General features: G+C 34.6%; 1 protein-coding gene across 3 annotated transcripts; it reads right to left on the bottom strand.

Annotated features, from left to right (window-relative positions):
* Nucleotides 1–9,180: 9,180 nt before the first annotated feature.
* LOC113283263 lies at nucleotides 9,181–14,168 on the bottom strand. Of its 3 annotated transcripts, none has more exons than XM_026532465.1 (8): nucleotides 13,993–14,168; nucleotides 13,740–13,847; nucleotides 13,591–13,649; nucleotides 12,456–12,599; nucleotides 11,559–11,761; nucleotides 10,523–11,222; nucleotides 10,281–10,445; nucleotides 9,181–9,545 (listed from the first exon to the last, which is right to left on the bottom strand). In XM_026532465.1, exons 2-5 carry the CDS (start codon nucleotides 13,822–13,824, stop codon nucleotides 11,567–11,569), a joined length of 483 nt encoding a protein of 160 aa, XP_026388250.1. In that variant the 5' UTR covers nucleotides 13,825–13,847; nucleotides 13,993–14,168; the 3' UTR covers nucleotides 9,181–9,545; nucleotides 10,281–10,445; nucleotides 10,523–11,222; nucleotides 11,559–11,566. The 3 variants fall into 3 exon arrangements, with proteins under 3 accessions (XP_026388250.1, XP_026388251.1, XP_026388249.1); XM_026532466.1 differs by having other exon boundaries at nucleotides 13,999–14,168; XM_026532464.1 differs by having other exon boundaries at nucleotides 14,008–14,167.
* Nucleotides 14,169–14,829: the final 661 nt, after the last annotated feature.

Below are 14,829 nucleotides of genomic sequence, written 5' to 3'. Positions count from 1 at the left end.
AGGTTCCATATGGGTATAACTAGGATCTTAGGAAACATTTCTCGAAAGATGGTTGCTTAAGTGTTCTTAAGTCTCATGATTACCATGTTCTTATGCAACAAATATTACCCATTGCTTTGCAATTACTTTTACCTGTAGGGCCAAGGGAGGCGATTTTTAGGTTATGTTCTTATTTTCACGAAATAAGCCAAGGGGAAGTTGGTCTCCAAAGATTAATAGAACATGAAGTAGAAGTTGCTGAGACTTTGTGTATGTTGGAGAGGTACTTCCCTCCGTCATTTTTTGATGTCATGGTGCACTTGACAATTCGCCTAGATCGAGAAGCGCGATTATGTGGACCCGTACAATATCGTTGGATGTATCCATTTGAAAGGTATGCCAATTTAATTATATTACTTCTGTTTTTTTGGTATCACGTAGAAAGTTATGCAACCAATATCTCTTTGTATCTTAGAGATACTAATATTTAACTGGTAACTGTTGCATACGCAACTTTCCTACGTATATGAAGACATTCAAAGAATATATAAAGAATTATGCACAGCCTGAAGCTTGTATAGCGGAGTGTTATCTTGGAATGGAGTGTGTTAGGTATTTTGATATTCTGAAACAGGATTAAATCAAAGGCGTACCGAAAACATTCAAGATGGTTTCACACCGGCAGCACGTCCTCTTTCTAAAGGTGTTCAAGTGCGTATGGATAGTGAGACGTTAAAGATAGCTCACAGATATGTGCTTTTTAACACACCCGAAATTGACCCATATATGACGTAAGTATGACATTCATGTTCATTAAAAATGGTATGTCAGTTAATACTTCATTTTCTAATTTTATTTTTGTCTTAGAATGCATATGGACGAGTTAAAATCTTCTGTTGGGAGGGAAATTACCAGTGAGGACCAACTGAATTCCATACATTCTAACACATTTATAGATTGGTTTCAACAAAAAGTACGTTTAGTCCACTCTTAGTTCAGATTATGCAGCTTAGTATAGTTTAAACACTTGGACATTTTGTTGCTACAGAAAAGTACTACAAAAAACACAAATACGTGTGATTCTGTTTCATTCTGTCACTTAGAACAATCCATGTTAGGCACAACATCACTATAAATCTGACTTCTCATGCTCAGATAGAAAATTTAGTTATATTCTTATATCTTGAGAGTATACATTTGTAGGTTAAGATGCAAATTGAAAAAGGCATGTCAGTATCAAACACGGTACAATGGTTGTCATATGGGCCGTTAGAAAACTACGTATCATATAAAGGCTTGATAATCAATGGTTCTAGGTTTATTACGAAGGATGTTAAGAGAGCACACAAAAAAGTGGAGTTTCAATTGAATCAACAACCTTAGTTGCAGGTTGGACAGAAACTAGTGGGTTCTACGGTGTTTTAGAAGAAATTTTATTGTTGGACTACAATCATATGTTTCAAATTCCAATATTCAAATGTGATTGGGCTCACACTAATTTTGGTGTGAAGGTAGAAGATGGATTTACATTAGTCAATTTAAAGCAACATAAGAACCAATACTGTAACGATTTGTTCATTTTAGCAACACAAGCGCGACAAGTTTTCTATTCTTGAGAGTCAAATACATCTAACTGGTATGTGATGGTGAAACCACCACCTAGGGGTTTCCATGAATTAGAGGAATTTCTCGAGAGTAAAATACATCTAACTGGTATGTGATAGTGAAACCACCACCTAGGGGTTTCTATGAATTATAGGAATACAATGAAAAGCATGACACAAATTGCCAACCAGTGGATACTTCAGCTCTTGTTTTACCGATGAATGACGAGAGCGAGAGTCACTTAATAGAACATGGTGAATATATCGTAGTTTCTCCGACAAAGAAGAAGAACAAAAAGAAGAAGAAAAAGAAGTTTACAAGTTAAGTCAGTATAGTGTATTGTTTTTACTGTATTGAATTTAACTGTCGTTGTCGCTCTTGTTGTATTTTCTATACTAATACTAGTATTGTTCTTGCAAAAAGAAAGTTAAGAGCTCCATTTGTGTGATTATATTATAAAATGTTATCTCTGTTATTTTTATAATGTATGATGTTTGTTCTGAGTAAACACCCTTTTTTAACTCCGCCAATGTAAATGATATATTATTTCATTGCCGTTCTCACGCCCGGATAAAGCAGGAGAGAAAGAGGGACATGTCAGTTGTTATGGTTGCTATGAAATGATATGCATTGTCAGTAGAATGTATGTAATTGTTTACACAGAAGAATGTATCTGATTGTTTACAGAGAAGGCTTCGTGTTGTTTGCGGCTCAGTCATTTGAATATAATTTTTGAACATTGTATTTTGTTTTACAACTTTTACAAAGGCTTGTCATAAGGTTGGTATATTAAAGAACCACAAATTTGACAAAACTTGTGATAGTGTAGGCATGATTAGTGGTGTAGAATTGCAATCAGGAGGCTGAGGATCAAATCCCCCTAACCTCATTATTTTTGAACATTATATTTTTACTTCAACAACTCTTATAAGTGTTGTTATGCATTTCATTAGTATAAAACACATCATGGCTAAGTTTGCCTTTGTTAGTGGTGGTCAGGATTTGTCCTGGCAAAGATAAATCAAGGGTTGTGGTTCTCCTGACCACCCCCTACAACTCGCACGTGTGTCGTTAATTCTAATATTATGAAATAAAAATGAACACTCAAGTCAAGATATGGAATTTCAAAAATTATAACGGGGAGATTCAAACTCATGACCTGTTGTGTCAGAAGAGTAGCCTCCAACCAGTGTTCCACCTTGGTTGGAATTAATAGAAAAGATACATCAACAATGGTGGTTTGTTCAACTTAAATACCATAATTTATTTATTAATTAGTGTTTCACTAATTGCACATAATAAATAATCTATTCATTATAAAGTGATTATAAAGTGCTTTATTAATTAGTATTTCACATTGCTCATAATAAATGACTAATCATGTTTTAATTATAAATGTTTTCTTAATTAGTTATTAAAATAAGTTTAATTATAATATATATTTCTATTAGTAAGAAATTTTGATAAATAATATCTAGACATTTTTGGCGACAATGAGTAGTAGAAGAGGTGGAGGCCGAAAGATTACTGGTGGTTAAGGGCGTAGCCAAGCACAATTATATTTATTTTTGTTCTTTTATCGTAAAATGGGATACAAAGTCCATTTTTCACAATGTATCCAACTTGCCAAAAAAAAATTCTCCCTATTTCCTCAAATTCCTGTCCCCCCTGATTTGTGGTGGAATAAGTAGTGACGGTGAGTGCTGGTTAGTAGTGATGGACAATATTAATTTTATGTTGTCGTTACAACATCGATAACATCGTAGTGTGGAAGATGTGGTTGGTTGTTTTTAACACTTTTGATAAATGAAGGTACCATATTTTTCAGGGATGATATCATACAAGACAATATTTTCATGATCGTAGTTGGATCACCGAAATGGTACCCCTGTTATTTTTGGTACTATATCTTGTAAATCATGATTTTTTTATGTTAAAATAAAATTGATTGCAATACAAAAAAGAATATATACACGGAAAAAAATAATTAAACTAATCAATTGACGACATTTTATTCAATCTAAACCTCATACATGGAATTTGTGATTGAAAATTAGAATTGCGTCCAACAACCTACATGGGGTGGGTGGCAGTGATGGTGGCAGTGGTGGAGTCAAAAATTGATATTGAGGATGCCTACTTTTTTTATATGAACAAAGTACTATTTAGAAAATAAACTAAAAAATTTATGTTGTTATTAAAAATTTTAAGGGGTTAGAGCCAGGTTAGTCAACCCTTGGCTCTGCCACTAGGTGGTGGTGGATAAAAAAATATAGTTTTATGGTGGTGGCGGGTATCGGTGAAAAAACCATATTATGCTAATTTTGTAACGCCAATATGTAACGTTATATTATAAAGTATATAAAACGTGGTTGATCATTCTAAAGTTAAAATAAACTCGATAAAACACATGTCCATTTTAAAAAATTGGTGGAGTCAATTGCCATGTTATGTAATAACTAAACGAATGACACGAATCAAGATCAGAACCTATGAAATTATTTATTATTGATTTGTCTATGTAAAGAGTGGTCAAAATTTGTCCTTGGCAACGATAAATTTACCGCTGGGGTTTGTTCAACTTAACCATTTTTAATTTTTTTATTAATTACTGTCTCATTGATTGTTCATAATGATTAATTAAATTTCTATTATAAATGTCCTTTTCATAATCTAACATAAATACATAATTTTATTAGTAAATAATTTTACTAAAAAGTATATTAATTTTAACAAACGGTGGCGGGTGTTTGTGAATGGTGGAGGCGGTAACATTACTATTAGTGGAAGAAATAGTGGCGGTGGATGGTTTTTATGGTGGTGGGTGTTGGTAATAGTAGGGATAATAATAGTTTTTGCTTTTTAGTGAGTTTTATTGACCGAGTAAAAAAAAAATCTTCACAAAACATGCAACATTGTATTATGAAAGATGTAATTAGTTGTTTTTAGCACGATTGATAAGGAGAAAAAAAACAAATAATTCGAGGATGATACCGGAACGTATAAGACAATATGATCATGACTGTTGGATTACCGAAATAATATCCGCATTATATAAAGTCAATTGGTGTACCCACGTAAGAGAACATTATTTCTCTCTCAAGTACTATTACATTCTTTTTCCTGAAAGACCATCAATGTCGAGTTGTTTCGTGACAACTACCTACAAAGACAACAACGTACTTTCACTAAATTCCCGATATAAAACCTTATTGACCGAGAAAATGTATTTACATTCTAAAATATTTGTTTGAAAATTATGTTTGTTCATCAAAATCATCATAAAAAACTCTAAATCATAAATCTAAATTTTGCCTCCGATGTCTATAGAATATTTTTTATATTTTAAATTCTCAAATCATGTGACCTCTTGATTACAAATCAACAATATCAAATTGCGGATCAATATGTATAGGTTTTATTAACTGAATTAGAAGGTATAGTAGATACAGATGGGTAGATCACACAAAACAGAACATGACTGAGAATAGTTTAATAATTTGGTCAAGAAATAAGGTCAAAAATTTAAGATTAACTTTCTATAGGACTAATTAGATCGGCTTCGGTAGGAGCCGATTAAAATATGGATTAATAATAATAAAACATATTTTGGCTAACTCTGCCTATGTAAAGAGTGGTCAAGATTTGTCCTTCCTCAATTCCTATGTTATGTGAGAAGAATGTGATATCTAAGATTTAGGTACAATTCAAATCTATTAGATTCATACCATTTACAACTGGACGCCTTAAAAAAAACTGACGTGTTGTTATTAATTAAGGAAATAAATATTGTTTCCTTAGTTACAACACATTTCCCATATTCTATTACAATTTTAAAACCCTTATCATCTAAAACACCACAACAACCAAGATTTTTGCAGATTTCTGAAACATGAAGAACTTCATTCAAAGTGAGAGTCTTGCCAGAAGTGATCTTGAGCCCAACTTTGCTTTTTCCTACCCGAAGCTGCAGATGAGTTACCCATATAGAGTTTCTCGCCTTCCCCTACCTTATTATGAGAGGTGAACATATCTCTGTTTCCACAAACATGTTTGGTAGTACCAGAGTCTACCCGCCATTCTCTCACATTTGTTACCAAATTTACTTCAGAAATCGTGCCAGAAAATTCATCTTTTTTATTTTCAACCAAATTAACATTATTTTTCTTTTTAAGGTCCTTATGGTTTCTACAGTGAACCGCCATTTATCCAGGATTTCCGCAAGCATAGATATCACCCTTAAGGCCAGAAGCAGTATCCGGAGTATTTGGATATAGTAACTTAAACCCGATGTAAGACTTATGTTTTTTTTTTTTTTTTAGTTTTTCCACAATCTATTTATTTAAGAAAAATGAACATTGCAAATACATAACATCAACAAAAATTGGACAGATTGCGTTTGACAATAATGGCTACTGATGGTCCGGAAATGACAAAAGAAAGGAATTGTTGTAGAAGAATTGTTGGGATATACAACGGATTACTTGATACGAATGAATGAGGTATAACTATTTCGATTCTGAAATCACTAAAGTTCACAGTAGAAGATGACATCAAGTTTAAAGTTAGTAACAAACATAATATGGCTAACTAAAGTGTTAAAAACAAACAGGATATATAAACTGAGAAAGACGTGGGACTTGAAGAGGCCAATTTTGAAAACTACAATCTTACAAAGCAAAGATCCACAACACCATAATTTTTTTTTATAAATATTCAACGTAGAAGATGTCAACTTTTGGTAAAGGATCTATTGACAACCTATTAATTTGAAATAGGATCAGGGAGTACAATATGTGTTCAAGGTTCTTTATGAGGTAATGTGTCGCCAGATTGTATTCCAAGTGAAGGTAAACATATAGAAGTGACAAAATGTCCAAGACTTTTGAAATTATCAACGCCTTTGTTAAGACGAACTGCTGGGCACAATACTTTGTTGAAGATTCAATGGCAGAGGTTCGCATATGTACAATCCCTTCGAAAAGGTAATGCGTACCACATTTTAAACATTATCATCTAATGGATGTTGAAAAGTTACAGCAAAATCATGTCACATTGGAGAGTTTGTATCATCCGCTCGATGCAAAAAAATAATATTCTCTGCCTATTTGGAGGATCGACAACATGACCATGATAGATGAGTCAGCTGAAGCGAAATAAAATCATGGGAGACTTTTATGGACAATATTAATTAGTTTATTTAACTGAGATGAGCGTTGCTGACGACATATTTCCAAAAAATATTTAAACTTCCATGTTCATGTAGATAATTATCTCATTATAAGCAATGAACCTAAATAAAAAAGTGTATGGAAGTTAAGATTATATTTCTTTCTTTTGAGCAAATCTCCGGCGGTAAAATATTAAAGGAAAAAAACAAGAAAAAAGGAGAGGAAAATCCCAACTATTTTGATGACAAACCCATATTAAATCATAAGTAGTTGATAAATATTCGGGACACAAATTATATAATATATTAAAAATGAACCAACATCATGGCCCGTGCCGTTACGGCACGGGTTATGGGCTAGTTTATTAAAAAAACACAAAAAAACATAACTTGTGAACTGTAAGGATTCATATTCGAATCTCCCCTCTAACACTATTTTTCATCATCATATTTTGGTGTCCTTCAACAACTCTTGTGAATATTTTGGTGTCCTTCAACAACTCTTGTGAATATTGTTATAGGCTTAGTCACTACCTCTCCCCTCTAACACTATTTTTCATCATCATATTTTGGTGTCTTTCAACAACTCTTGTGAATATTTTGGTGTCCTTCAACAACTCTTGTGAATATTGTTATACGCTTAGTCACTACCTTTCTGAAACAGAGTTGTTATATCTAAATGTCGTCACGACTCTTATGCTTAAGGAGTTGTCGTTTGTTTTCTTAGCGCAACACCTTGCTCCTAAGAGTTGGTAGTGATGATATACGACAACTCTTCCATTGAAACCAGTTGTAAAATATAAGACTTTCTAAAATGTTTAGCAAAGAGTTGTAAAACCCCAGTTGTAGATGTATATTTTTCCTGTAGTGATATATCCTTTTAAATGAAGAGGCACAAGAAGATGCAAATCCTGACATACTTCTATATTGTCACCCTGGCGATAAATAACGGAGAAAACATGAGTTTGTTGATGCTCCGGATACTCTTCTGTCAATGCTTTATTGCAATGGTAAATAATATGTAATGTGTTCCGAAGGTAATCTTCACTTGGAGATTGAAAGAGACCACCCTCATGGTTCCGAAAAAGATGAAATACTACGTGTAAGTGATTTTATTTGGGCCGAGGACAACTTTGAAAGTCAATCAGTAACAGGAATATGGTAATGTTGAACAACCTTGGATGGATTCTTTTGATGAAGGTTTTCGAATAGAAAGATATTACGTCCTGAGAGGTGTTCTTCAGAACTGTGTAACCCAAATAATAATATCAAATGTTGATTTCGAACGGTAATAAACCTCAAAAGATCCTTCCCTTCTAGGAATTTACACACCACGGATACATCACCGTCTACAATTTCGTAAATCCAATGCATAATAATGAGAGCTACCTCAATCTCATGAACATCCCCGAGTCATTTCAGGGTTTTAGAATCCGGTTTTCAAAAGGCGGATGATCTCTCATGTCAAAAGGCAAGAAGACATTGTTCTTCTACAATCCCTTCACGAAATCAACTGTCAAACTTCCGGATTTATCAGATGTTCATTACTTTTTATTCTCAGGCATCTCATTCTCCTAGTCACCGACTTCTTCAGATTGCATAGTTTTTGGCATCAGTCAAATAGCGGGGTCTGATGTCGAACGTTCTTTATTAAACGGGGAGATGACCGTTGGACAGATAATTCCTTCGTCTGTAGTTATTTACTTTCCAACAGGAAGATGACACAATTTGAGGCGGATTTTAACAACCCAGTTTTCCATCAGGGAGCTTTCTATTGCTTAGACAATAATAGAGCTTTAGGAATTTCTACGTACAATAGAGCATGGCATTTGTTGGGAAATATTGGTCAACGTGACCCCGCCTAAGTGTGAATTTATCTACAAGACAAAGGAAATTTAAGAAGACTTACTAAACCAAGTGGAGACATGAACGCCATTGTCGTTCTTCTATCACTTGCTCCTTAGATATTAATAATATCACCTTAAAAATAAATAAAACTAAATTACAGAGTCTAGGGTTTGGGGAAGGAAGAGCAATGAATAAGAAGAACTCGATTAATTTAGGGTTTTCAGTGAAGAGAAATGTATTTGGGATATTCGTTATGTCTGGGTGGAATTGGAAGAAAAACAATTGGGGTTGATGTAGTAAAAGAAAAAAAAAATAATGTATATAAATAAATTTACAGGCAGTCAATTTGTCAGGTGAAATATCCGGAGAGGGTGGAGTGACCGATTCTTCGGCAACAAAAGAAATTGGAGTTTGATACCTTTTCCTAAATGAAATCAAAACTATCTATTAAGGCATTTGTCACTCTTTGCAAGGTTCATCTCCAATTTCTACAGCTCCAAGTCTCAAGGATTTCAACTCTCAAGATTACAATACAAACAGGATAAATCACAGTAGCAGAAATTCAAAGAACAGCAGGGTGCTCAACTTGTTTGTTTGTTTACTTGCTTGCAATAATGTGTTTAAAGGTGTACAAAATCACCACAATCGGTCACTATACCAAACAATTAACCATAGACAAAATTGGTCCATTAACAAGATTTCCAAGAAAGACAGACCAAAGTTTATAACTTTCCAGTCAAGATATAGAGAAGTTCATAACCGGTCCTAATCGAAGAACCACAACTGTAGAGGACAAAATAATCTAGATTATAACATAAGACAAATACGACCAATAGAACCTAATGCTGACTGATTCTGACAGCGTAACAGTGAGAGCCCAGATTGATTTGTCTCTTCCAATTGTCTTCAACAGTCAGCTCATCAACTCCCCCAATCTTTGTAACTGCTCATAAATGACAAAAGGGCAATATTAGTTTGACCTGTCAGTGTTTAGGTAAAACAATATAATACTTCCAGAAACATATGATTTAACCAAGACAGAGATAAGTAAGTGCAGGAAATAACGACCAAGTTGGGAATATGATTGCTGAGTCGACTAGGGAGGAAGAACAACTTCCATGTAGTGGAACTGCAGTTATATTTTCCTATACTTGGTTACAGACAGCCAGAAGACAACATTTGAGACTAATATTGTGGGAGCAGTATATCATTTGAGACACAAGTTAGACGAGCAGTACACCATACTGATCTCGTTGTACAAAATAATGATACAAGCGAAACAAGATTTATAAGATAGAACACCTGGAAAGGTAAGAGTACGAATTTAGACAAGAAAAGGTTCGACAGATCTGTGGAGAGCTACGTTTGACGGAATAAATAAAGTTGCTAGTATAATAACTAAGAAATATGTGTTCTTCCTAGTAATTTTCTCCACAAGACATTTCTTTTTGGTCGATCTTAACCTATAAGAGTGTAAACACCCTCTAGAACACATAATAATAACACAAGACTCGCTCTTTTCATCCAGCAGGAACATAATACCATATTAGATTACCTTAAGCATGAGTAACTTATTGGGATTTGGGGAAGATGCGGTGTACAAATATAAACTGAACTAACTAGCACAATATATTTAACACCTAGAGGTTCCACTTAAATATAATGTAAATCGACTTACCATTTTTCTACCCCCACATGTCGTACTTCGCTAAAACAGGTTTTGATGTTCTTTTACCATTAGCATCGTAAAATGCTTTATCTCGTTGAAGCTTTTCCTGACGCAATTGTTCTATATCTTTCTCACAGACATTCGTGATTGTATTGTTGTGGTCAATACAATCAACTGCAACAAATTTTAAACCAATTAAAAAAAAAACAGCAAAAAAGTCTATCACAAGTTACAAGTTAGGGATACCATACTTGTGATCATGCCTCCACTTTGTCCAGACTCGCAACCCTCAACCATAGCTTCCTCCATATGCATAACAGCAATGTCCATAATATGAGTACGATCATAATTACTTTCAAGATAACTTTCAGCCTTGCCATCATCATGACCATCAACCTTAAATCTTTCAACTTTAGTAATTTCTTCGTCTTTGCATATATAATACAATCCTGCTCTTCTTTTGGTAATAAATTTTGTTGATGCAAAATAGTGTACGGGATCAAACTTAGATTTCTGACCTTCTTCTTCAACCTCTTCATGTGTTCTCTTATTATGTTTCTTGCTTGACTTCTGTATCTTCTTTGATTTCACTTTCTGACTTTCTTCTTCTTCTTCAACCTCTTCATGTGTTATCTTATTAGACTTATGTTTCTTGCTTGACTTCTGTAGCTTCTTTGACTTCACTTTCTGACCTGCTTCTTCTTCAGCCTCTTCATGTGTTCTCTTATTAGACTTATGTTTCTTGCTTGACTTCTGTATCTTCTTTGACTTCACTTCCTCCTTCGGCTCATACATACCAAGTGTTACCCCACAAATCATTTTATCAAAGTCTAAAAAATCTCCTGGTACATTATTCTTCAACACCTCCACTGGGATATTAAGAAACCTCTTTGCATATGTTGCACCCTTTCTTGACGTTAAAACTCTCCCCTTCCTATGTTTTTTTTCAATCTGCATATATAAAAGGTAAAAGATATATCACACAACATGAAATAAAATCTGTGTTCCACATATTCTTTGAAGAGAAACCTATGTTGAACAGAGACTCATGCAAAATAATAGAAGACCTGAACACTGATGAAATACGGAGTTATTGGATTATTGGGTTTTCATTTGGTTAACCCTGGCTAAAATCAGTCATTATCCCAGTGTTGACTGATTGTAATGCAGTTTCAACTTAACACCAATATGGCACACTTGAGTTGTGTATATCAGTGTCTGTTTTCAGGTATCTGTCAACAAATAATCCAATGACTCGATAATCCAGTAGTTTTCTCAAAGACTCACCTTATTGATCAAATACTCACGGACGCGCCTGCAATACCACGCGGTTCCACTTGACCATATAACATATAGCTTCGTGGATCACCCCCCAAGCGATAAACCTTTTGAACCGGTTCTTTATCAGGTGTTCCATCAGGGTTAATTGCTAAGCTGTCACCACCTACAAGGATCCCAAAATCATAATCTCCACTAAGTATTGTGGTGCCCTGCAACAATAATTTGTGACTGTTTATGATTTACGCAAATGATTAAAAGTATAACCATTACAGCAAAGAAATGTAGAAATAAAAAATGTTGAGGTCATGCCTAAACAGATAAGCCCAAGCAATGAACATATTGATTATGAAATTGACATTGGATTCATTACTGTTTTTGTTTATTGCGAGAAACTTTTGAACGCATAAAAAAACCAGAGACTGTACAAACGAAGGGCTATCATGAAAGGAGAGCAGGCCAACATACGGCAAATAATTTCACTAGATTTCATATTATTATATAACTACAGTAGTATATTATAATGATTAACAGGTTGTTCTGGCTATTGTATTAGATATTTAGCTATAACAAAACCTCTGTAATTGAGACCCTAGAAGAATTGTTTTGACCAATGTTGAACAGCAAAAGTAACACTTAATATGCGGACTGTACCAAGATGCTCTTACCAAGTAAGTACTTGAGTTATAAACAACTAAAAACCCTATAATTCATTCATTAAGCTTGTGAGCTTGCTATTTTCAACATCTGTATAGCTACTTGTAATATACTTTACCCAGCCAAGAGGTGGAATAAACAAATCGATTCAGAAAGCTATTCATGTTGATAAGGCTGGTGTTAAGGTGCTAAGATTTGATCTTCAGAATTATACCTCAAAAAAATCAACTAAAAGATATGAGAACCTACTGTAACAAGATCAAGAGGTGTTGCCGTAGCCATATCTTCAAGTAATTCCTCCTTTAAACCTTTTATGGGTACTTCAGGCGAAGCCATTTGTGCCTCACTTGTAGCTGGAGGTGGCATCACCGGCATTGCACCTGAAATAGAAACCTGCATTGAACCAACGATGAATGGTTAGATGCCCGTTGACCAAAATTTTTATTGTTCGACTTTATAAAGCAGTTGACCCGCAATGTTATAGTAACCCAATACCACAGAAAAGGAAAGATTTGTTTACAATTCACAGATATGGGTTATATTAACGCTTTTTCCATAACAGCAAGGTGGGCTATGTCTAAGAATATCAAAACTAAAACCATTACAGCCATAAAATGCAGAAATAAAATGCTTAGGTTCCTGTCCACACGTGCACTTCTTAAGAACACACCGCTGAGCACATTACAAACCTCTGAATGCATTCAAAAAAGGAGAGTGTACAAAGGAAAGGGGCAGAGTCTGGAACAACGGAGAACAAACAACCCAAAATAAAAATACAGAGAAAATCAATTCAACTAAGTTCATTATTATATAGTCCAATGCTTGGGTTTGCTCAATTGATCAATGGTGAATAGATACCATTCACTTCACTATACCCAATTCCAGACAGATTATGCAATATTTTCATGCCAATGTATCAGGGCTGAATATGGTTTGGCTTGGTCAGATTTCGGGCCACATCGCACACCATTGATTCAATAAGATTCAAAACCATTCAAACAGCTGTAAGGTTTTGACCTGTTAAGAACTATCGGTTTCCCACAACTGACAGTAGTAAGAAAAACAAATTGTTGGCTCGTGTATTTGACCTGACAGTTGATATTGGAAAAAGAGAATCCATATAGGGTTGATTCAATAATTTACACAAATTAGAACATATCTAAATTTGACAAATCCATAAAATCCTACCCTATCCCCATCTAATACCGATTAAATAATCAAATCCATCATCAAAGAAGATAAAAATGAACATAAATGTGCACAACCATGCCTATTTAAACTACACAGGTAAGTACAAGTTGTGAACATACTGCTGAGTCCAATACAACTCAATTGAGTACATTACTCTTACATAAAAAATCGACTCAAAGATATGAGAGCGCACCTTAACAAGATCACGAGGTGCTGATAGAGCAACATCTTCAAGTAATCCCACCTTTAAGCCTAGAAAGATGAACTATAAGAATTAGAACAAACAATAAAGATGACAAAATCAACCCCATATAAATATATATCCTAAACTAGCACCCTCACCTGTTTTGGGTACTTTAGGTGAAGCCCCAATTGTCTTTCCACCTGCACCTTTTTGTGCCTCAGGCATTTCACATGATTCATCCATTGGTTGGGTGAATCAATTTTAACCTGAAAAGAAAAAAAAAATTGCACAAATCAGAACATACGCTAAAATTGACAAATCCATAAAATCCTAACCTAACCCCATCTAATACCGATTCAATAATCAAATCCATCATCAAAGAAGATAAAAAATGAACATAAATCTGCACACCCATGCCTATTTAACCTTTGACAAAGTGGTGGTGGTGGTGGTGGTAGAGAGGGAGATTGAGAAGAAGAACTGGTGGTAGCAGAAGGAAACTGATGATCCAGTGAACCCTAGATACCGTCTCGTTTAGGGTTCAGCGTGGATAAATAAGAAATGTAGAAGAGAAAATGTGTGTGGAAAATGGGTCATGGAGAAAGGGTTTTGTTATATATTCTACTGGACTCTTCGGGATTTGGTTCTTTTTTTTTATTCGGAGGATTTGGTCACTCCACTTGCCCCACAATTTCTAAAAGGAAAATTTGTTGTTTGGTCTTAGGTCCATATAGTTATTTATAGTAGGGTCTAACCGGTTTTTTTTTTATCCGGAGGTCCAAAATTAATTAAAACATGGAAATATCCATAATGCCCATTACTACCAAACGTGTGTGTCTACACTGCTTACAAATTTGAGTACATCACATACATTGTGATGATTATAATTTTTCTTCGACTGTATTGCCATGCTTCTGGGGGCAAAGCAAGGATCTTCTATTATCGTTTTCTTCTTAACTGCATATAGATTGACTCGCTTTACGTACTGCTAGTGCCAATGCCTGCAGACACACAAAAATTAAAACGTTCCTCATAGGGGCCATAACTTATGCCCAAACATACAGAGTCTAATTTGAGGAACCATACAAACCAATGCAAATAAAACTCATAATGCACGACAAATGGTCTCCACCAATAAATCCATAATTTAATGAACCTGAAAAACTGTGGGCTGCACGGTGATATTACTGACTGAGCCATCCTGCTCTGTCGCGATCTCCACCAATAAATCCTGCAAAAATACATCGA

Source organism: Papaver somniferum, chromosome 5 (assembly GCF_003573695.1).
Source record: "Papaver somniferum cultivar HN1 chromosome 5, ASM357369v1, whole genome shotgun sequence".
NCBI lineage: Eukaryota > Viridiplantae > Streptophyta > Magnoliopsida > Ranunculales > Papaveraceae > Papaver > Papaver somniferum.
The sequence above is the reverse complement of the archived record's forward strand: the minus strand, read 5'-3'. Positions and strand labels throughout refer to the sequence as shown.

What these genes read in the sequence shown, in the direction of transcription:
- LOC113283263 (XM_026532465.1), bottom strand. Translation starts at nt 13,824, where the DNA reads ATGGATGAATCATGTGAAATGCCTGAGGCACAAAAAGGTGCAGGTGGA. An exon ending in CACCTCGTGATCTTGTTAAG is followed by an intron (nt 12,600 to 13,590) that starts GTGCGCTCTCAT and finishes GGTTCAATGCAG; the next exon opens with GTTTCTATTTCAGGTGCAAT. An exon ending in CACCTCTTGATCTTGTTACA is followed by an intron (nt 11,762 to 12,455) that starts GTAGGTTCTCAT and finishes TTATTGTTGCAG; the next exon opens with GGCACCACAATACTTAGTGG.